This window comes from Rhinatrema bivittatum, chromosome 7 (assembly GCF_901001135.1).
Source record: "Rhinatrema bivittatum chromosome 7, aRhiBiv1.1, whole genome shotgun sequence".
NCBI classification, from domain to species: domain Eukaryota; kingdom Metazoa; phylum Chordata; class Amphibia; order Gymnophiona; family Rhinatrematidae; genus Rhinatrema; species Rhinatrema bivittatum.
In genome coordinates, this window is record NC_042621.1 from 267,946,586 (window position 1) to 267,968,667 (window position 22,082).

The 22,082-nt window shown below is 44.7% G+C and overlaps 1 protein-coding gene across 3 annotated transcripts in view; it reads left to right on the top strand.

Annotated features, from left to right (window-relative positions):
- Nucleotides 1-19,508, top strand: part of KCNIP2 (potassium voltage-gated channel interacting protein 2) — a 989,582-nt gene extending 970,074 nt beyond the window's left edge. For all 3 annotated transcript variants that reach the window (XM_029610210.1, XM_029610209.1, XM_029610208.1), the window contains 4 exons: nucleotides 10,104-10,211; nucleotides 12,348-12,452; nucleotides 13,050-13,112; nucleotides 17,828-19,508. In XM_029610210.1, coding sequence (XP_029466070.1) covers nucleotides 10,104-10,211; nucleotides 12,348-12,452; nucleotides 13,050-13,112; nucleotides 17,828-17,875 — 324 coding nt within the window. In that variant the 3' untranslated portion in view covers nucleotides 17,876-19,508. The remainder of the gene's footprint in view (nucleotides 1-10,103; nucleotides 10,212-12,347; nucleotides 12,453-13,049; nucleotides 13,113-17,827) is intronic.
- The last annotated feature ends 2,574 nt before the right edge of the window (nucleotides 19,509-22,082 follow it).

Below are 22,082 nucleotides of genomic sequence, written 5' to 3' on the forward strand. Positions count from 1 at the left end.
AACAGACACATAAAATAACACCCAACAATTAAAATAGGGATTTTAAAAAATTCCCCGTCATCCATACCTTGGAACTTTGATTTCTAGATGCCCTGAAACTGTCATGGATTAGCAGGCAGAGAGTAACTGGAATAGTTGTGCACACACACATGCTCGCTGTCACTCTCCCACACACATGCTATCTCATTTTCCCACAAACAAGCACACATGCTCTCTCACTCTCCCACACACAAGTACACATGCTGTCTCTCACTCACTTCCTCCTTGACTTAGAAGGCAGCAGCAATCTCCTTCTTCAGCCCCCGTGGCCAAGGTGTTGTGTTTGAGGCATTGTGGACCCTTGGTCACAATGGAGATAACTCCGCCCACGGGGAGGAGCCCCGTGGGGAACTACTGCGATTGGCTGACACAGCAGACACAGAATGGATAGAGTCTTTATACTGCTGTAGATGGATGGTGAAAGCAGGAAGGTAAGGCACTGATCCACGAAGTGCCAGTACGTTCAACAGGCTCAGAAGTATAGTCTCACCCAGATGTTCACGATAGGAAGGAGCCCAGAGTGCGGGTAACGCCGCGGCTAGTGGGTGGAGTTGGAGCGCCAGTTCGTAGAGGTACGCTCAGAGTGAAGGCATCTTCCTGATGGTAGAAAGGTGGGACCGAAGGTCTGTGGTGCACGATATGAAGAAGATAGACCCTCGAGGAGCGAGTACCCAATGGTCCAATATCCTGGAAATGAATAAGAGAAAAGACCCCCGAGGAGCAGTTGTCTAGGTTAGTGAGGACCCCGAAGGGAAGTTGGAAGCGAGAGACCCCCGAGGAGCGGGTGACTAGGGCTTCTGCTGGAGCGAGGCCCTTAGCGAAAGGAGACGTCTAAGCTAACAGCTTAGAGCAAGCAGAGTAGCAAAGCAAAGTCTTTGCTAACTCAAACTGGTATCGGAAGCAGAGGCTAGTTATACCCGGAGGTACTGATGTCATACAGTGGGGCCGTCCCCGAGGTTCCCACCATGACGTGTATTTGAGCGTCAGAGATGTGTGCGCTCGCGCCTCAGGAGACCACGGGAGTGAGCATGGTGGATGGGGACGCCCATGCTGGTCTGAAAACGCCGAGGCCCTCGGCATTGGAGACAGTCATCTTGCCCATAGAGAGAGAAAGGGGAGAAAAAGAGGTAAGGCAGAGCGGTCGTAGCTGTCTGCGACCGACGGATGCAACACAAGGGAACAACTTCCGGCCACGGAGCATTGGTCTACTTCCGGCAATGCACAACTCTCCTCCTCCTGCTCCTCCTCCCCAGCAGTGCGGTCCCACCAAAATCAACGGCATGGTAAGCGTGACCTTAGTGAAAAAGCAGCGCGGTCCCGCCAGAATCGGTAGCATTGCCAGTGGGTCCGCGTTGCTTTTCCACTTACTAAGGCTGCGCTGACCACACTGTCGATTTTGACGGGGCTATGCTGCTGTTCCTTTTGCTGTGTACCCACCGGCCGCACTGCTCTCCTCGGTACATGGTTGCAGTAGTGGCGTCTTTTGGTAGCGGTGCCTTTGGCCATGGCCATATTAGCCATAGGTACGCTATGGCTCTGGTAAGAGGGACACTTTCAATTCGGGGTGGGTTTGAGGGGTGATATTACATACACAGTCAGAGGTATTAACTGCAAATTTGATATGATTGATGAATTTCTATCATTTGAATCAATGAAAGGTACCAACAAGAGGAGCTGATTTGTACAATGCAGTAGAGACTACTTTGCAGTAATCAACTCCTCTTGTTACTGTTCATTGATTCAAATGATAGAAATTCATCAGTCATATCAAATTTGCAGTTAATTCCTCTCACTGTGTATGTAAAACCAGCCCCAAGTTGAAAGTGTTTCCTCTTTCAGTGATATATATATAGCATGTCACATTGACTCTATACAGAGTCTGTCTCTCTCTCTCACACATTATATTTATACCATTTTGATGAATCTAAGGGTCAGTTTGCTTCAGAAGCACACCTACAGACTGGTTGCAGCTGATCAGGGGATTGTTAGGGAATTGCCTGCTAGAAAAACTCTCTTTAGTCTCAGAGAACCATTCTAATGTCTTGGAAACTAACAGGCACGTATCAGTGAGTGGTTTACTAAAAGAAAATGTATGTTCAGTTTAAGAGTACTGGTTCAAAGTGTTTGCAGTTAACAGAACCTTCTTAATTGGTAGTCTGTGAGAAACTGCATGTTTGGGGTTTGAGTGTACTGATTAGAGTGCCCGTAGCTATTGGAGCTTTCTTAATTACGGTAATTCTCTTCTAGGGGAAACTACATAATGGGTTAAAGGTACTGCTGAAGAGGAACTCCAACTAACAGAGGGGCTGATGCAATAAAGTCACGTAGAAAACGGGTGCTGAACAGTCAGCACCCGCTCTCTTAACGCGCACATGGCTGCGCCATGCAATATTAAAATTAGGGGGTCGCATTAGTAAGGATGCGCTAGGTCTCTTGCGACCCTAGCGCAACCTTGCTTAACGCGAACCCAAACGGTTTTCGTGACTGCCGTACGCCGGTCAGGAAAACCGATGCTGATAAACCTGACGGTTTTAGTCGTTTATCGGTGTCGGTTTTCGTGACCGGCATACGGCAGTCATGAAAACCAACGCCGAGTTTATCAGCGTCAGTTTTCGTGGCTGTCCGCCGGTAACGAAAACCAATGCCGTTAAACTCTGCGTCGGTTTTTGTGATGGGTCCGACTGTCAAATTTTTTTTTCTTTTATTTCTTTTCTTTTTCTTCTTTTTTTGATGCGCGCATCTATTAACGTCTGCTCCTGGCAGGCGTTAATAGATGACAGTTAAATGTGCGTCCGAGATGCACATTTTTCTTTTTGCATTGGGAGTGATTGCCTAATAGCCTCATTCACATGCATGTGAAGAGCGCTATTACATTCATTCTGCATTGGACGCGCGTTGCATATGCGCTAATCCCCTTATTGCATTAGAGGATTGATTAGCGCCTATTTTACCCGCGTCCAACTGCACTTTAAGAGTGCGCTCGGCTCAGTGCACCATATTGCATCGGCCCCAGAGTTATTAAGGGGATCTGTGTGTTGGGTTCAAGAGTATTGTTCCTGAGGGTTTGCAATTTACACAGAATTGTTAACTAATTAACAAACTGCAGATTTGGTTAAAGAAGTATAAGGAAGCAAGCCCATAGGCGGTATGTTTAAGGTTTCACAAAGTGTGAACGCTGTTACTAAATTAATGGAAGCTGTCTGCAATAAGCTTAAATGGTTTTTTCAGCTGATAACCTTATCTCAGGCGCTAGTAAGTATTAAGCCCTGCACTGAAGATAATTAAAGTTAAAACTCCTAAGTTCTGTGATGCTTGGGGTGGAATCGTAGGCCTGTTATATAACTAAAGGAGAAGGGAAATAAATCTGTGTTCTAGTATATTTGAGTTGGTTGTTTGAAAAGAAGTATGTTAATAAAGTGTAAAGAGTTATATGATGGTGAGTCTCATCCTGTAAGCTTTATGGGAGTGAAGTGAGTGGCTGAAGTAGTAGGAAACCAGGGAGGGAGCCATTATTAAAGGTATACCCTGGGTTTTAGACAAAGAAGTAGGTCAGGGTATGACCGATTGACTGCCCTTACTGCCAACCTACCACCAGACTCACCAGTCACTACTTCTTCTGTACAGAATTAAGCTTACTACAGCGCCCCCTGGTGAACCAGAAGCAGGTATGTCGCTACAGTGTCTAAAAAATCATTCCTAGGTTTGGTGGTTCTCCTGAATCCCCTTAGTTATTACAAGGCTTAACAAAATAAATCATCAGGGTTGCAACACCCCAAGCCATGCATGCATACACACATCTGCTCTGCAGAAGGGCAGCAACTCCCGGTCACCTGCTCTGAAGTAGCGGTGGTAGCAGAGGAACAGGAGGTATGGGTGACTGCCATCCCCGAGGCTCCTGCACGCCTAGTTGGGGTTTGGGATGGTGATGTTATTGCATGAACTCTCCATTCCCAAAGCCCCCTGAAAGCAAGTAAAGGAAGAGCAGCAGCTACTGCCACCTGAACAGGGCAGGACTCACTGTTAGTGGGTCTAGTCGCACCTGGTCACTCCCAGTTTGCAAAGGAAGAGGGCCAGGAGTGAAAGAGCTGTACAGCATACAAAGCTAGAGAGAAGATGCTGACTGCTTCCCCTTCAGGACCAATGGTTTCTTCCCCACTGGGCTTGGTCCCAGCTAGGCCTAGAGTATAAGAGAGAGGTTTTGCAAAAAAAAAGAAAACAAAATCCTGTCTTATATTTGTTTCAGTACAATATTATATAGACTCTTCCATTACCCAGAAAAGCTGTCTATTGATCATGTACTAAATGTGGTATGACTGAGTTGCCAAAACCTCATTTTAAAAATGGAGGCGCCATCTTACTAATAAAAATGCTATTATGTTTACTTTTGATTCTCTCCTAAAAATGTACTGATTTCAGCAGAGGATTAGAACTTTGCATTATTTTCTTACCCAGGGTGAAATGAGTTAACACTTTTTCTTTGTACTGTTTGGGGTGAATTTTAAAAGCCTGGTGCGCATCAATGCCAGGAGATACGTGCAGAAGTCAGGCCAGTGGATGCCGGGTAGATTTTAAAAGGCACCCATGTGTGTGTGCGTGTCTCCCGGTACACACACACAATATTTTTTCTGGAAAGGGCCGGGGAAGGAGCATGGTCTGGGTAGGGCATGGATATTCCAGATTTATGAATAAAGCCAGTTTGTAAATACTTATGCGTGCATGCTACGCCGTGGTCCCCTACCATGTAAATTTACTTCTGCTATGGATGGCGTATAAATCTGAAAACAAAAAAAAAACAAGGCTAGTCAGCAGGGTTTTAACAATAGGGGCTAACAGGGTAAAAGGGAGGCTAATTAACTAGGGGTATTAGGAAGTCCTGTCCTTTACCTGGGCGAAATGGGAATGAACTGGGGAAACTGGTAATTGCGTTGGCGTGCATGTCTACTAAAATCCCCCCACTTATGCAGTAAAGGCGGCATTTGCGCACACATGCACGTGTCCATATAAAATTGTGCGCACATGTACGTGCGTATAGCCTATTTTTTGTCATGCGTGCATATACGTGCGTATGTTACAAAATGGCCACGTCCTTTGACCCGAGCTGTCATACACGCGTACATGTGCGCCCGCACGGCTGTTTCAAAGCTACCATCCCCGGGTACAAATATTCAATGGTCTCCACATGATCCAAATCGAAGGTTAGTCAAAAATAAACAAAAATTCCCACACGATGTCGAACAAAAGATTAAAAGAAACCAACAGTTCAGAACATATATCAAACACACTGATCAACCAATAAATCACTAAAATCAATCTATCATGTTGTATCAAATGAGGGTATATTAACTCTGGGCACCTCTTACTGTCTATTTCCAGTTTATGTTGTGCTTGCATATCTTCCTAAGGAAGTGTCTTGCAAATCATATCCTAAAGGTGAGACAGAGAGGAATGCCCCCTACTTTTCTATATTCTCATTTTATTATTGCAGATTTCTGATTTGGTCCTTCTGGGTGTTATTTGAACTTCAAATATCATTGCTGCTTACAGCATTTATATCTGCTGTGAACACTGACTTACATTGGACTGTCTGAGAGCCATCAAAGACTAGAATAACACACCCTGCATGCTTACCTCTGGTTTAGACCACCAACAGAAATGTCATTTGTACTAGTAATGTTAGTGATTGTGAGGGAGTGTACAGAAAACTCCCTCAGACTACCTCAAAGGACCAGGCAAGACAGTTGTTCCCGGTTCTTTACGGTTGAGACCCTCAGGGAATCCTGGGTGAAGGGAGGAGCCCTTCATCAGAATATAATCTGTAATCTGTAATGTTCTGGCCATGTAATCGGAAATTTTTTTTTTTTTTTGTCATATCATGTAATCTGTAAATAAGTTTTTTTAAATTTTTTGTACTCTTTTAAATTTTTGTACTCTTGTAAAATTAGTTCCGTTATCGCTATCCTTCTCGCCTATTTGTTGCAATTTTGTGCGATGCTCTCTACTTTTAGAGCCTCAAACCGTCTTCTGCCAGTTGTCCAATTTCCCCCCTCCCCGTTTATTGTAACTTTCCTCCTTCTAGTTGAAATGTAAACCAATATGATGTGTACTTTAATGTCAGTATAGAAAAGCTGTTAAATAAATAAAATAAATAAATAAATATAAGACCTGAGGGCCTAGAAAGTGAGACATGTCCCAGGGAAGAAAGAGAGTCCCACCGTACGAGAAGACCTGCTACATTTGAGGTTGAGACTGATGTTGTTAAACCCTATTAGCTTAAAGTTGGGAACTTTCTTAAAGTCAAGGTGAGCTGCATCCAAGTCTTTATTTTCACTTTGCACTTTCCTTGAGCTTCCTAAGTTGTTTTGTTTTGCTATGCAGTACACTTTTCTGAGTTTTCATTGTAAATAAACCTAATGTAAGGAACAGACAGAGTCTGTCTCCATTTTTTTCTCTGGCTGTTCCCAAGCCGCTACCACTTGAGTTACCATAGAAACAATGGCAGAAAAGGACCATCCAGTCTGCCCAGTAAGCTTATGGTAGTTCGTTCTGTGCCGTGTAGATTACCCCATGCTTATCTGTTTCCCAGACCATAAACGTCAGGGCCCTCGTTGATTGCTTTTGAATCCAGTTCCCTGATATGCCTTGCCGTTGAAGTGCATCAAAGTAACAATCTTATTGGTTAAGGGTAATAACCACAGAGATGTGGTCACTCTTCCATTGTGAATTTCACTGGGACAGCTAACTACTTTCACATAGAGTCTATTTAATATTGCCAAGTTAAATTTGTCCATAACTCATGTTAATGGCTAATTTTAACATGAGAATTAGCTGCAATTTTAATGCACAGTTTACTAAAATGCTTAAAGCCTTTAATAAGTGTGGTTTTAAAATAGTTTGGGCAGCTATTTGACTCTCACCACTGGTAAGAAAAAGCTCGATGTGGGCCACGGTAATGACACTCTCAGTGAAGCCTATAATCCCACCCTCCATGACTTGAAATGCTGACCCTGTCAGCCCAATCTCCTAAAACAGTCTTCAAAGGATGTCCTCTGAGGGTCGGTTCACCCTATCCCCTATCATCCTGACCAAGGGGCTCCAGGGCCACAGTCAGCCACCCGTGGCTCCCTCCCCTCTTGTACCTCTTCACAAGACAAGTTAGAGGCAGGAGAAAGTGCTCCTCCCTCTTGTCCCGCTGATACTAAGATCTGAAAGGGCTCCCAGTGTCTTCCTGAACTCCTTTGTTCCACATGTGCAGAACAAAGGAATACATGTGGTTATTAGGCGTCATGGTGACCTTGGAGCCAGCAGGGCAGAATGGAAGAGCTCTAACTCCTGCCCCTCATTTATCTGTTGAAGATCTACAAAGGAGTAGAAGGGGTAGGTTGGGCCTTAAGCCCTTTCGTCGAGATGTTGGCGAGTGGGGTAATTGGGTTGCTGGGTTGCTGGGGACCGCCTTTGAAGGGAATCAGGCTGCCAAGGATAGCTTTTGAAATCTCGGAGGAGGGGGAGGGGAAATCACAATGCACAGCAAACCTTATGTTAGCTACCTATGCCTAACACCACAACTTCACTATCGGGCCGATTCAGTAAATCCTGCGGGAGAGCCGGCGCTCCGAGGCGAGCACCTGCTCTCCCAACGCGCGCCCAGGCCACTCTCCTAGGCGTGCGATCAAGTATTTAAATGAGGGCCCGCAGTAAAAAAGAGGCGCTAGGGACACTAGCGCATCCCAAGCGCCTCCTTTTTGACAGGAGTGGCGGCTCTCAGCGGGTTTGACAGCCGACGCTCAATTTTTCCGGTGTCGGTTCTCAAGCCCGATGATAGCCACGGGTTCAGAAAATGGACGCTGGCATAATTGAGCATCCGTCTTCCGAACTGCAGCCTGCGGAAAGATTTTACTTTTTTTTTTAATTTGTAATTTTTATTTACTTTTGGGACCTCCGACTTAATATCGCTATGATATTAAGTCGGAGGGTGTACAGAAAAGCAGTCTTTTCTGCTTTTCTGTACACTTTCCCGGTGCCAGCAGAAATTAATGCCAGCCTGTGGGCAGGCGTTAATTTCTGAAAGTAAAATGTGTGGCTTGGCTGCACATTTTACTTTCTGTATCGCGCAGGAATAACTAATAGGGCCATCAACATGCATTTGCATGTTGCGGGCGCTATTAGTTTCGGGGGGGGTTGGCCGTGTGTTTTCGACGCGCTATTACCCCTTACTGTATAAGGGGTAAAAATAGCGTGTCAAAAACGCGCGGCCAAACGCGGGCTAACAGTGCGTTCCACCGGAGCGCACTGTACTATATCGGCCTGTATGTTAGCACTAGCTGGTGAGGTAACCCGAATCACTAGTGCTAGTGTTAGCACACTATAATAAATAGACCTCAGTGTTGAATGTCACCAATATGATTGTAAAAAATGGGTAAAATAATTTAGGAGCTGAGCGTCTGGTTCCCTCTTTACATGGATTACTGGCATTTCTGCTCTCCTTCTACAGCTATCATTTTTCTAATTCACGTACTTTCAATACTGTTGCCTCTTAACTGAAACTCCCAGTAAGGCAACAGGAGATACAGGTTAAATTAGCTTTTCTGATTTGGAAATTTGCTCACACCTCTAAAATGCATGGAACAAGGATTAACAATGTGGTTTGTTTCTGGCTTTTAGTGCATGTGGAAGGGGAAAGGGGGGAAAAAGAAATAATCTGAAAACCTACAAATTTTAATGTGTGTGTGTTAATTTCAGGTGTGTTTTGCTTTATTTCATTTTTTCTGGGGTACTGGCAATTTCATTTCTAAATCAATTTGTTCAGCTCTGATCCCGTAGTCAGTGATCTGATGTGCTCTTAAGGCCTAAGACCTGAGCATTTTTCCTTCTCTGAGGTTTAGAGAAGTCGGGGCCATGTCCAGCTTTTGAAGCCCCTAACCATAATCGCAATAAAAAATGATATTGATACAGGTTTGGGGTCCTCTGCCTTTCCTGCCCCTTTGGGTTCAGCGGCAGTGTGTAACATGCAGGAAGGATCCAGTTCACTTTATTTTGTATACACATTTTAACAGTGGGGTGGCAGATGGAATCTGCTTACTCATGGTTTCTTGGTCTCACTTTTCCCTGAACAAGAGGTGTTTTTTAGTTCTGTGTGCTGCACCGCTGCAGTCCTGGGGATGCTTGCACAAGTCCAGACAATAGCAGCTGCTCCAGAGCACTCTGGCTGACTTCTAGCAGTGCTCCAGCATAGGTACTGGCAGGCACAGTCGGATACCAACAGTCCTACCTGGGTACAGTTGCCCTTCTTTGGCCTCTTTACTGGGGTGTCTTCCCCCAGCACAAGTTTTCCTGTTGAGGTGCAAGGACCTCTCCTCTAAAGAGTGCCAACCACCTTTCAATAGAGCTTTAGGGTGTCCTGCCTCTAATCCAGGGGTGGCCAACTCCAGTCCTCGACAGCCACAAACAGGCAGATTTTCAGGATATCCACAGTGAATGCGCATGAGATGGATTTGCATGTATTGCCTCCATTAAATGCAAATCTATCTCATGCATATTCATTGAGGATACCCTGAAAAGCTGGCCTGTATGTGGCTATTGAGGACTAGAGTTGGCCACACCTGCTCTAATCAACAATGCCAGTGCCTAACATCCTTTAATACTCAATAAACTAACACTACAGCAACTTTAAAGATCACACTTACAGTTTTGATGCCTTTCTCTATTGGTTTCTTAGGCTCTGTGTCCTTGTAAAATTCCCTGCTGCCCCTCCTCTCCTCCCACTGGCTGCCTCTGTCTGTCCTCATACACCCGCAGGCAGGGAGCTAGAGGGCAGATTATTATAGGAAATGGGGGGATGGGCAGAACAGCAGTAATGGCTGCTAAGTGGCAGGGGCATATGTGCTCCTGCCCAGGTTTGCAATATAAAAAATGAACAAGTACCTAAATTTGAGGCCCTCTTTAAGCTTGAGGCCCAGGCCAAATGGCTTTCCTGGCCCCCTCCTCTGATTGCATAGACCCAAAATGGGGGAAAAACCCTTCCGTACAGCAGGACCTTTAATCGTGTGCTTCTTTTCTTCCTGCCTCAGGATTTCGTGTTGGGGCTATCTGTGATTCTCAGAGGGAGCATAGACGACAAGCTCAACTGGGCCTTCAACCTCTACGATTTAAACAAAGATGGCTGCATTACTAAAGAGGTATGCATGAACACATATGAGAGCCAGGTGCAATGGCTGTCACGAGGCACTGTATCATAAGAGGAGCGCTCTTTTCACCCGTTTTCTTTCGGACTTGGAAATCGTTACTTGCATTGTTAGGACCATTTGCCTTGCCTTAGGATCTTCCTTTATCGCTCCAGCCCCAGCGCACTCTCCTACTTCTAGTACAGCTTTTCCTGACCCCAGCTAGGAATGCAAGTTTCAGGACCTGTAGGTCCGTGAGCTAAAACTAACCTGAATTTGCATGGTCTGACCCTGTCCCAGAGTCATTGGTAATTCAGCTAAAGGAAGAGTTGAGTTGAATGAGAGATCGCTTATGGGATAATAACCGGATTCTGCAGAGCGGAGAGCTGCGTGACCGGTGCCTAAACCGATGCGAAGCTGCTGTGAGCAGAGATGAGGGAACACTTTCAGAGAGAAACGCAACCAGGCTTTTTGGCTCATCATAAGCCCCCGCCTTTTTTAGTTTTTTTTTATAAAGCAGTGAGATGCTGCAGGACAGGTGAATTTTGCCTTGTCTCCACTTTTGCATATAAATTCTCCCATGGTAGCCTGTGGCAATGAGCTTTGCTCATTTGGCAGAATAGTCACAAAACTATTCAGAAAACGCAGCTTTTACTTTTCGCACGTCCTTAGTTGGGGAAAAAGCGTGCACAGCCAAAATCAAGAACCAGCTCCAGGCGATGGGCATGACAGTAGAAAATTTTCACAACTACCAAAATGTGAATGCAATCCTGTTTTACTCATCAGATGCAAAAATGGGGAACCCGTGTGCATGGCCTTTCGAAAAGCCGTTGTAATTTCAGTGAAATGAGAGGACAGGGCAGCTCCTCTCCCTCTGTTAAGGACGATTTCCTCTAACTGCACTACAGTTCTGGGGGCTTTAGAGTTATTTGTTGCATTTCTGCTAAATATGTTTTCCTGCTGTATTACAAGTTGTAAGGTGGTGTGTTACCCCAAGGGGCTATTAAAATCAAAGATTAATTGGTGGACAGTGCGATGTTCAGGAAAGAAAGATAAAAGGAACCAAGATACATCCTCTAAATAGAAAAGGGAGGCTCCCTAGGCTTCCCTTTTGGGGAGTAAACTTAATGGAAATTCTGCAAAGAGAGGCTGTGAAATGCAATCTCAACAGAAGAATAAGGAGGACTTAAAGGCCGGTGGAGCGCTCAGGGCCTGCTATAGGGCAACTGGCGCCCTGGGCAAAGATTGTTGATGGTGCCCCACCCCCAGTCCTTAGTATGGATTTGGGGGAGGAGGTGCATGCAAGTTCTCTACAAGTGGGTGGTGGGGATAGGGATCCACCTTTCTCCGGCATCCTCTCCCCCGCCTCTCACCCCCTCCTTCGGCATTCTTTTTTCTATTGCTTAAACCCCCCCCCCCCCCCCCCATCCCAAGGATCCATTCCTCTGACTTTTTTTTATCCTTAGCATCTGCCTCCTGTCTTTCCCTCCCTCCCAGCATCTCTTCCTTGTCTCCATCAGCACCTGCTCATCCTCCGTGTTCCCCTTACCTTGTCCCCCAGGCAAAATACCTATTTTTAGCAGCAGAACCGCTACCACCACTGCTCCCCGTCACTGCCAACCCTTCCGGCGTGCACTGCGAGATCAGCATACAAAAAGTGCTAGTCCATGAGTGGTGAACATGCTTGCACGACTAGCAGGGACGGGGGAGGGGTGGCAGCGGCAGCAGCAAGGGCTCCTGCTGGTCCTCCGGATCACCTGCCTGGGGCGGCTGGGAGTCTGAGTGACATGAGGTAAGGCACGAGTATATTAGGCCCACGGTCTGGTTTGATTTAATCATGCCTATGATGTTAGCAACAAGGTGCTGGATTTTTTTTTTTCTTTTTTGCTTTCACTGAAGCAGCCCAGTGTAAAACTGCAGTTCTTCATCCCAGCATTTTTACTGAGCTGCTACAATAAACAGGACGCCGCACGTCTGTGATTCGGTTTGACTTTCAAGATTTAAAAGTGGTTTCGGCAGATCACCACCCCAGCTGTGAATAGCGGAAAGGATCCCCCAGGTGCCGCTTCAGATGTCTCTCATCTGAGCTGCTCGGGCTTCCTCAGCTGGAGCTTTCTCACCGCTCACTTTTTAATTTGTGCTTTTTCTTAGGAAATGATGGACATTATGAAATCCATTTATGACATGATGGGCAAGTGCACGTACCCAAGCATGCGCGAGGAGGCGCCACGGGAGCACGTGGAGAACTTTTTCCAGGTAAAGCAGAGAGAGACTTTGGGCCGCATTGAAAATAAAGTTTGACCTAGGAGCGATGTGGAGGGAAAGGCCCTCTCCGAATTGGATCCCACGGGGACCCAGAAAATGCTGCGGTGGATCTCCTTCAGGAGGCAGGAGGACGCCTTTACCCTGCCCGAGAGCCTGAAAGGAAATGCTGCGGGGAGAGAGGCTATGAAATGCAACCGGTGGGGAGTCATAGACAGGATTTAAAGGCCAGTGGGGGCTGGGATAACCTTGTTCCTGAGGGGGGGGGAGGGGCGTAGGAAGGAGAACTTAGCATTCATTCTGCAGCCGGGAAATGTTTGTCAGGCTATATTAGAAGGGATACTGTTCACAAAAAGATAAGGGGTTAATCTCATTTCTTTCTGTCAGATTTCCGCTTTTCTATCTTCAGCTTTGCTTTGAAAAATCTGGAAATCTTTTCGTTTCTTATGGCACTCTGTATTATTGCCTGCATCGGTGGTGGGGTTGGGTGTTGAGTATCACTTTCTTTTTAACTTGAAGCCCAAGGCGTATGTGCAGTTAAAATGGCTTTTGCATCCTTCCGAATGTTTCCTAAAACCTGCTGTTTTTCAGAAAATGGACAGAAATAAAGATGGCGTGGTTACAATTGAGGAGTTCATCGAATCTTGTCAGAAGGTAAATACAGTGGGACCCTGTTTGGATCTTTTGTTTTATAGATACGTAGCAATATAGGGATGTGCTTGTGCTTACAAATATTAAAGCCCTGGCCGTTCTGGAAGTTAGATTGAGGCTCTCTTTTTATAAGCAGCCATAAGCGGGTGGAGAGCTGACGTGCCAGCTTCTCTCTGAGGCTTCACCACTGCCCACAACCACGAGGCGATGAGCAAGTCACTGAGGAAGGGCATCGGCGTTTTTTTTTTTTTTTTTTACATCAAGTCAAAGGGCAACCATCATATTTATTTACCAGGCTGGCGATCACAAATCGCAGCACCTCAAAAATGTAGATGCGGTCAACTCTGGAATAAATGCGACAGGTTAAATAAAAAAAAAAGTCACACACAAAATCTGCATGAATTCTGAAGGGGAGAGAAGAGAGGAAAGAGGGGAACAACGGCAAAGGGAAAATGACTTGCCTAGAGCCAAGAGAGGAGCGTTACTGATCCCCAGAGTTGTGCTCTGACCAGCACGCCAGTGCTTCATAGCCAGAGCCTGACCCGGAAGTGCAGCGTGTCCCCACTCCTTGAAGGCTCGTCCCTATCCTCTCTCTCTTGCCAGGGCATTTTTTTGTTCCCCCCTCAGTCATGATTCAGTGTTTTGCTTCTCTGCTCACCTATGGCCCAAGTTCCAGACTGTTGTGGACCCTTCTGCAACAGCTACAGGAGGAAATACCTGCCTTCCAGGCAGGCTTAGGCTGGCACTCCAACGCGGTCCAAACGGCAGACGCAAAACGACTGCGCAAACCAGCCGGAAGAAATAAAGGTTTTCTGTGGCTTAAAATGTGATGTTTCCTAGTGAATAGGTATGGAAAGGCTCACTTGGGTATAAGTCCTTTGAAACAGCAGAGTTTTGCTTACTGGATGCAATGCAGATTTACTGTCCCTTTGCAAAGGGCAAGCAGGAAAGTGGGGAGGCTGCTATTCCAAAGGACTGATTTATTTATTTGTATTGAGGTTTAGCACCGCATACGCCACTGACAACACCTAACCACGTGTCTGTTCTGGGAATGGAAAACAGTTTGCAAGTAATTTGATTGCCCAGTCCTGTTATTGCATTAAAACTACAAATGTGATTATAGCTTGAGGGGAAGGCAGTTCTCCTTTCACTGGTTAATTGTAATAAGAAGCTTAAGTGCAGGAGAAAATCCTAGTGCAGGAGAAAATCCTGCACATGTAATAATGATACAGGAGGGCTCATCTGTCTGCCTGGGCCTGAGATAACTCGGCCTTGATTGAATCCAAGAATAACCACAGTGACTAATCGGAGAAAATTCTTTTTCGCTCAGCGCACAATTAAGCTCTGAAATTTGTTGCCAGAGGATGTGGTTAGTGCAGTTAGGGTAGCTGGGTTCAAAAAAGGTTTCAATAAGTTCTTGGAACCTTAATCAAGGCTATTAATCAAGTTTACTTAGGGAATAGCCACTGCTATTAATTGCATCAGTAGCATGGGATCTTCTTAGTGTTTGGGTAATTGCCAGGTTCTTGTGACTTGGATTGGCCACTGTTGGAAACAGGATGCTGGGCTTGATGGACCCTTGGTCTGACCCAGCATGGCAATGTCTTATGTTCTTATGTTCTTTCTCCTCTTGCTCTGTTGGAAGTTCTCAGGTAGTGCTGCTAGCCTTAGTAGTGACCATGCGTCTTTCGGAAAAATACAATTGTAAGATTTGGTTGGGGGGGGAATCCTATATGGATGAGAGATTCTCTATACATTATTATTATTAACATGCTTTTCCAGCTCCCAGTTTTCATGGGTTCCTATGCTGCTACCCTTACTCAGTTGCTCTTTGACATCTTGATGCACTCAGATTCACATTCTGTCTTGCAGCTTCAAACGATCTTCAAAGAAACAGTGGCTTGCTGAGCTCTTTTTTTGTTTCTTTGGGGATGAGGGGGAGGGTTTGAGAAAATACATTGTTCTTCAGCCGAGTATTGCAGAATACTAATTCTTAAATAAGCTAAAAAGACCGATTAAAAAAAAAAATTTGCAATGAGGGTCTGCATGGCTCAGGACATGGATGCCCTGGGCTTCCCCCAGCTCCCTCTGTCCCTGCAGCACTGTCGTCTTAGGAAGCAGCTGTGACTGATGGGGCTTTTAAGGTGTTTTGTTTTGTTTTTTAAGAATTATTATTATTAGGAAGGACAATTTTTTTTAAAGATATTTGCCTGGGAAACGAAGCAGTTACCTGGCTAAAATTCCCCGGGCTTAAAAACCTCCCCCTCACAGTGTGCATGCTTTAGGATGCTGGGAAAAGGGCAGGGCCAGGGCGGGGCAAATTAGGCACTGGGATTTCATTTTGAAAGCCCTGCATGTACTTTACAGCAGGTGCAAAGTATGCAGGTATTGTTTGTACCTGTGGTCCCTACTGGCCCCATATTTGCAAAGGAAAAACCTTCAAGGAGTTTCCATTAGAAAATTAGCTTATACCTGTGGACCTGCAAAAAGCGGCCGGCACGGTTTCAGAATTGCCCTCATACTGTAAAGATGGGGTGCAAAAAGTGAGGTTCAGGACTGAAAACGGAAATCTCACCATTTCCTCTGTGTGTGTGTGTGTGTGTGTGTGTGTATAATTTATCAGATGTCACAATCTAGCACTGGTGAAAAGTTGCACCTACAGGCCCATCTATTAAGCTGCTCAGAGTTTTGCACAGAAACCACAGTTTTCCATGCTTGACTTTTCTGCCGAGACTCGTATGTGAATGAGCCCGAGAGAAAAGTTACCTGTGGAATTTTCTTACAGGCAACTTCGCAAAAAGGACAACTGCACCTCATTGTGAGAACCGACCTGGGAAGATGCATTCACGTGTCAGCTTTCACCGTGTTCTGAGTTAATGAGCTACTTTGCATGATATTACATCAAGGCAGAAGTTTTGTAAACTTAACGCACATTAAGTTTATTACATGAAAGGGGGTCCATATTCAAAAGCACTTAGCCGGTTAACTCAGAAGTTAGCCAGTTAAATGAATATTTGGGCACGTATCTGCCTACATTCTAGCCATCGAATAAGTTAGGAAGCTAGAATTTAGCTGGATAACTTAGGGGAGTTCCAGGGGTGTAACTGGGAGTTGAGTTAACCAGATAAGTTTATCCAGCTAACTGTGTCTGAATATGGACCTCTTTGTGAATATTTTCTCAGATGGGTCCTATGCATGTAAAAACATGCAAAAGACTGAAACACCAGCGTTTCTGTGCATTAAAGGGCATTGTGCATGTATTTAGGTCTGTAGACCCGTCTGCGGAAACCTTCACAACTTACTATATCGGCTTTGTATTTGAAGTGCCCCATTAATCCACACGGAGTGATTCTGTTATTTTCAGTTTATTTCCACCTTTCCATAAGAAATGGCCAAGGCAGAAAACAATCAACATAAAACATAAAATAGCAATATCTAAAAACCGAGGATTTACTAAAGGGGCAGTCCGGAGGTGGGGCTGTCTGGGGGCGGGGTGGGGCCAGAGGCCTGCAACATCAGCCCGGAGGCAGGCACAAAAGGTAAAATAAAAATTTTGGGGGGGTTAGGGTAGGGCTAGGGGGAGGAAAGGTTAGGGGAAGGGGTGGGAAGGTCAGGTAAGGGGGAAGGGAAGTTCCCTCACAGGCCACTCTGATTTCGGAGCAGCCTGGGAGGGAACGGGGGAAGGCAGTGCGGCTCGGCGCGCGCAAGGTGCACAATTGTGCACCCCCCTTGCGCGCGCCGACCGTTGATTTTATAACTTGTGCCTGCACGGGCAAGTTATAAAATCAGGTGTACCTTTTTAAAATCTACCCCAATATGAACATATAAAACAATCCACAAATAACACATCTAACAACATCCAACGACACATTCATTTCTATATAAACAAAAAATATATCCCTCAAAAATCCCCTTGCTAGCCAATCCCGCCAACCACCCACCCCCCTCACGGAGGGACAGGGACAGACTAAATCCTCAAGAAAAATGGTTAGTTTAGAAACAAAATAAAATGTTCACAATAATCTACTATCTAGGATGGCAAAGCATCTCACTGCAGCATTAAATAAAAAACAAATCACAAATAAATCCCCCTAGCTCCCTCAAGGCTACCAAAGAGGCTCGTAAAGGGTCAAACCTCTTTGTGTCACCTCTTTGGAGATGGCCCAGTCCCAGTTGCAGGAGGCCATATCATATAGTTCTTAGGAGCAGAAAGCTAATTTGCTCACCTGTCACAGATATTCTCTGTAGGCAGCAGGATAAATCAGCCACACAAGTGTGTGATGTCATCTGAGGGGCCTTTGCAGTTTTTTCTGAGCATACGTGCACCTTTCCATGCGGCCACCAGCAGTGCGAGTCTCTTCGGTGCTTATAGCAAGTTGGATCCTTCAGGAACAGCTTCTTTAGTGAAGCAGCAGGGTCTTTTCTGTGAGGTCCTCTATACCTACTACTGGACTCTGGAGACAAAACGATTGTGCCCTACGTCTCCAAACTCCTTGGACTTCTCTGACCGATACCATTGTAGTTACTTCTGGAAGAGACTGCCATAGCAAATGGTTCAGGCCACTCGTTACTCTGACAACCTAAAATGTCCTCCAGTGGAAGGAGCATAGACCTTAGTAAAAGGTCCACAGGCCCTTTTACAACACCTACAGTAAAATGTTTATGACAGAAACTAAAATCTGTATGTTAACATCAATTTTCTTTTTCCTCTTCTTCAGGATGAAAATATCATGAGGTCCATGCAGCTTTTTGACAATGTGATTTAGCTTCAGCCTGGCGGATTCCCTTGTGGCTTAGTCCTGAGCCTCGTTTTTGGGATGGACTTCCTCCTCACTTCACAAGTGTAGGACTGCTTGTCGAAAAACTAAACAGAACAATCTTTTGTAAGATTTTTGGGGCAAACTTGAGACAAAACAATCGGAGCCTTTGATGAAAGATTCCCACCTTCTCCAACTGCCATCTCCTCTTACAAATCCTCCCCATCCTCTCGTGGCAGGTGTTGAGCTAACTACAAATCTTTGAATGCCTCAAGATAGTGAGTGACAATGCATCACTATCACCAAAAGGATGGATATGCTGGCATTAGAAGATCGTTGGTCACCTTACTGAATGCATTGTTTCCTTCAGCATGAAATCTGTCTTTTACACCAAAACAAACTTCTTGCTGATTTTCAAAAAAAAATAATGAAAAAAAAAACCGGAGCCTTCCATCCCCGAGCCTGTGGGCCTTTTGGTGGCTGACTCTTGCAGAAAACACTAGGGGCAGCCTCAGTGATTATGGATTATAACTTCAGACATCTGCAGCCATCTTATGTTTTCCTCATACCTTATTCACAGTTAAGGTCTGAACTGGTTAAAACCTTGCGCATACTTTTGATTAGAAAAGTGCTGTTACTGACTTAGGAAACATTGCAGTAGATTCTATAAGAACTGTGATTAACACAGTTTATGCGTAACATTCAGCTGTGAATTCAGTTCAGGTCCAACAGAGGTATCCCTTAATAATCAAATGCATACCATTACCTGCTATGTTTATTTGTACGTGAACTGGTTTATTTATTTTAATGGTTCTTTCGGTGGAAATTGAACATAGTTTAAGGGGCGGTAACCCATACGATTATATATTTTTTTGTGATTCATTTTTCAGTTATTTCACGAAAGGCTCTTCGTTTTCCGCTGCAGCCACTAGGGGCTTCTGCCCAGTAAATGGTGCTGGTTAGTGTTGGAATTACTAAAAAAATGACCCCAGTTTGGAGGTCAGAGAAAGAGTAAAGCAGTGCGGAACCTGCCTGCTTTGTCTGTGCAAGTGAGATGTGGGATGGATGGGATGCACATCCATGCTGTCTGGTCCAACCAAGTAGAAATAAATGTATTTTTTATGACCTTGGTTTCATCCTGCATTATAAGAATCTATCATTTAAAAACAAGAAGGGGGGGAGGGGGTGCTGGGATCAATCTCTTTATGAGAATGAATCATAACTGTGCTGACTGGAGCCCTTTATCAGTGTCACATGCCGGTGGACAATATCAAGGAAGAAATTCTCAGTACTGGGAAACAATACCAGCTTATTATCTCCTAAACACCTGGCAAGTCAGGGCACAAGGGTTTAATGTAACTATTCTTAATATTCTTTGTAAAGTTTATTTTCATATCAGTTAATTAATATTAATTTTCTTTTGGTCTCCTGTTGCCATAGAAAGTTAAGTCTATGCAGAGGTGTGTATGTATTATAGACACATATATTATATACAAACTAGTGTGATTTATTTTTCCACAAAGTCATGCACTATTCCATTGACCCCCAAGAATTGTGCTTAATTTCCCTGCCTAATACAGCTGAAATATAAGATTTCATGTACTCTGAATTCCCTCATTAAAACTCTGTGGAGGCTATTTAATAATCTGTGATATGTGTTAATGCATGCTATTAGTGAATAGACCTTGCTACCAACATTAAGAGCTATGGTAAATAACGCATGTTAACGTGTACCACAAGTTACTAAATGCACCCCTGTGTCTAATCAAAGCCCTTGTGCCTTGACTTCCATCTAAATTAAGTCATTTAGTAGTACCACTTCTCTGTTATACTGTAATATTTCAAAGGTGTGGCTGGAGGGTGGTAATTTGCTCATCTTATGAAATTCAAATATTTCTAGAGCTATTGGTATTCTAGAAAGATAGGACTGGAAGGAGATCTCAGTGTGATACAGACCATGCACTTGCCTCAAAACAGGCTTCAGTGCATCTAAATCATCCCAGACACATGGTTATCATAGCTGATTAGACCTCCAGTAATGGAGAATAGACTACCTCTATGAGCAACTTGTTTCAGTACTTCACTATCCGTACAATTAGAAACTTCTTATTAATATCCTGCTACAATGTAATCCCATTACTTCTTGTCCAGTCCTCACTGGAGAAAGCAAATAAGTGATTGCCATCTTCTTTATAAACCACTTTATGAATTGGAATACTGTCATCGAGTCACCCGTCAACCAGATTGTCTCTGGATTAAATAAACCCAACTCTATCGGCCTTCCCTCAAGGTGTATATTATCTGTATCGTGCTGTAGTCCCCGTGCCGTTCCTGAAATAAAGAAACCCTCAAAAATTAACGCCAGCCCTGGAGCTGGCATTAGGTTTTGAGAAGCCTCAAAAGTTGAACAGAAAAGCAAAAAATACTGCTTTTTTCTGTGGTTTCTCCGACTTAATATCTTGGCAATATTAAGCCGGAGGGATCATAGAAAGTAGTAACACGAAAAAAAAAATGTCTTGATGGTGGTCAGATTAGGGAAACGGGCGCTCAATTTACGAGCGTCCATTTTCCTAACCCGCGCGCAGCCTCTTCTGAACGCCCAATACCGAGGAGGTGCTAGGGACGCACGATTTCCCCTAGAGCAGGGGTGGGCAAGTCCGGTCCTCGAGGGCTGCAAACCAGTCGGGTTTTCAGGATACCCCTAATGAATATGCATGAAGTAGATTTGCATACAACTGAGGCAGTGTGCGTGCAGGTCTCTCTCATGCATATTCATTAGGGGTATCCTGAAAACCCGACTGGTTTGCAGCCCTCGAGGACCGGAATTGCCCACCCCTGCCCTAGAGCCTCCTTTTTAACGCAGCGGCTCATTTGCCTACTGCATCGCGTGCCCGGGAGAGGTGGATGGGGGCGCGTTAGGAAAGCCGGCGCTCGTTTTTCCCACGCGGATATTGCATGGGCCTGCAAGACTTAAACCCCTCCTGCTGTGCAGTCCTTGGTTTTCCACCAGGGCTTCTGATTTTAGGGGTTTATTTTTTTTTTAGATTTTGACAGTTTCTCATGTTATTGTTGTTTTTATTTTCACTTTTCTTTTACTTTAGAATAAGACTCAACCTATATTTTTCCACATTTAATTGTTTGGCTTTTTTTTTGTATCGTAGAAATTCATAGGCAAAAGCCAAAGAATATACAATGTAAAAAAAATAAGGAAAGGATCCTTCTGCTTCTCAAGTTATTGTTGGCTTCTACTTGTGTTTTCTATGATTGAGCCAAGTGGGGGAAGTGGGTTTCCCATCCATTACTCTAATTGCTAAGCCACTTCCCCTCCCCCTTCTCCTACTTTTGTATAAAAGTGATTTGCTTGAGCAAGCAAACTCTCTCTCTATTGCATGCTTCTCTACTTCCATGTTTCCTCTTTTAATCCAGACAAAATAATAATAATGATAATAATAAAAAACACAGCCTCAACGGAAACTTCAGTTCTGTCCATGAAAAAAGAAATCTGTGAACTATAAAGCAAGGAAGCAATTATCAGTTGAACTTTCCATGATTAAAAAAAGTAGAGAGCTGGCCCACCAAAACTAAAATTAGTGAAAGAAAGTCAACAGTAGCTGGGCAAAGATGAGACCTTCAAAAGAATGAGAAATATTTGCAGTTCCAAACTTTCACTGGCTAAGGAAAGGGACCTCAGTAGCCTTAAAAGCTAAGGGGGTAGATCTTTAAACATACGAGCGCGCGTGTTATAAAATCTGGGGCAGCGCGCGCAAGGGAGGGCTGGAATAAAGCAATCTTTGCGCAGTGACACATCGCGGCCTTCCCCAGTTCCCTCCCAGTCCCCTCCAATTAAGGAGCGGACTGGGAGGGAACTTCCCTGACCCCCCCCCCCCACCCTCTCCAACCCCCAATTCCTACCTTTCTCCTTCTTTTTCTTTTATTTCACAACTTACTTCAGGGCCCGGCCTGAAGTAAGTTGCGCGTGCGCACTTAAGCCCCGTATTTTATGCACGCCGGCGATTTAAAATTCTCCCCATAAGATTCAAAGGTGCCTTTGAGTCCTGCCATTGTTAGAGTAACTAATGCAGCACAATATTTTAGCATCTAGGTGAAACAACTTTAAAAATCTTAGCGAGTTGACAGGTATCACACACATAAACTGTACTATGAGGACCGTGCTGGTTTTTAAAAGATCTGCATGTCTACTAGAAATTAATTGAAT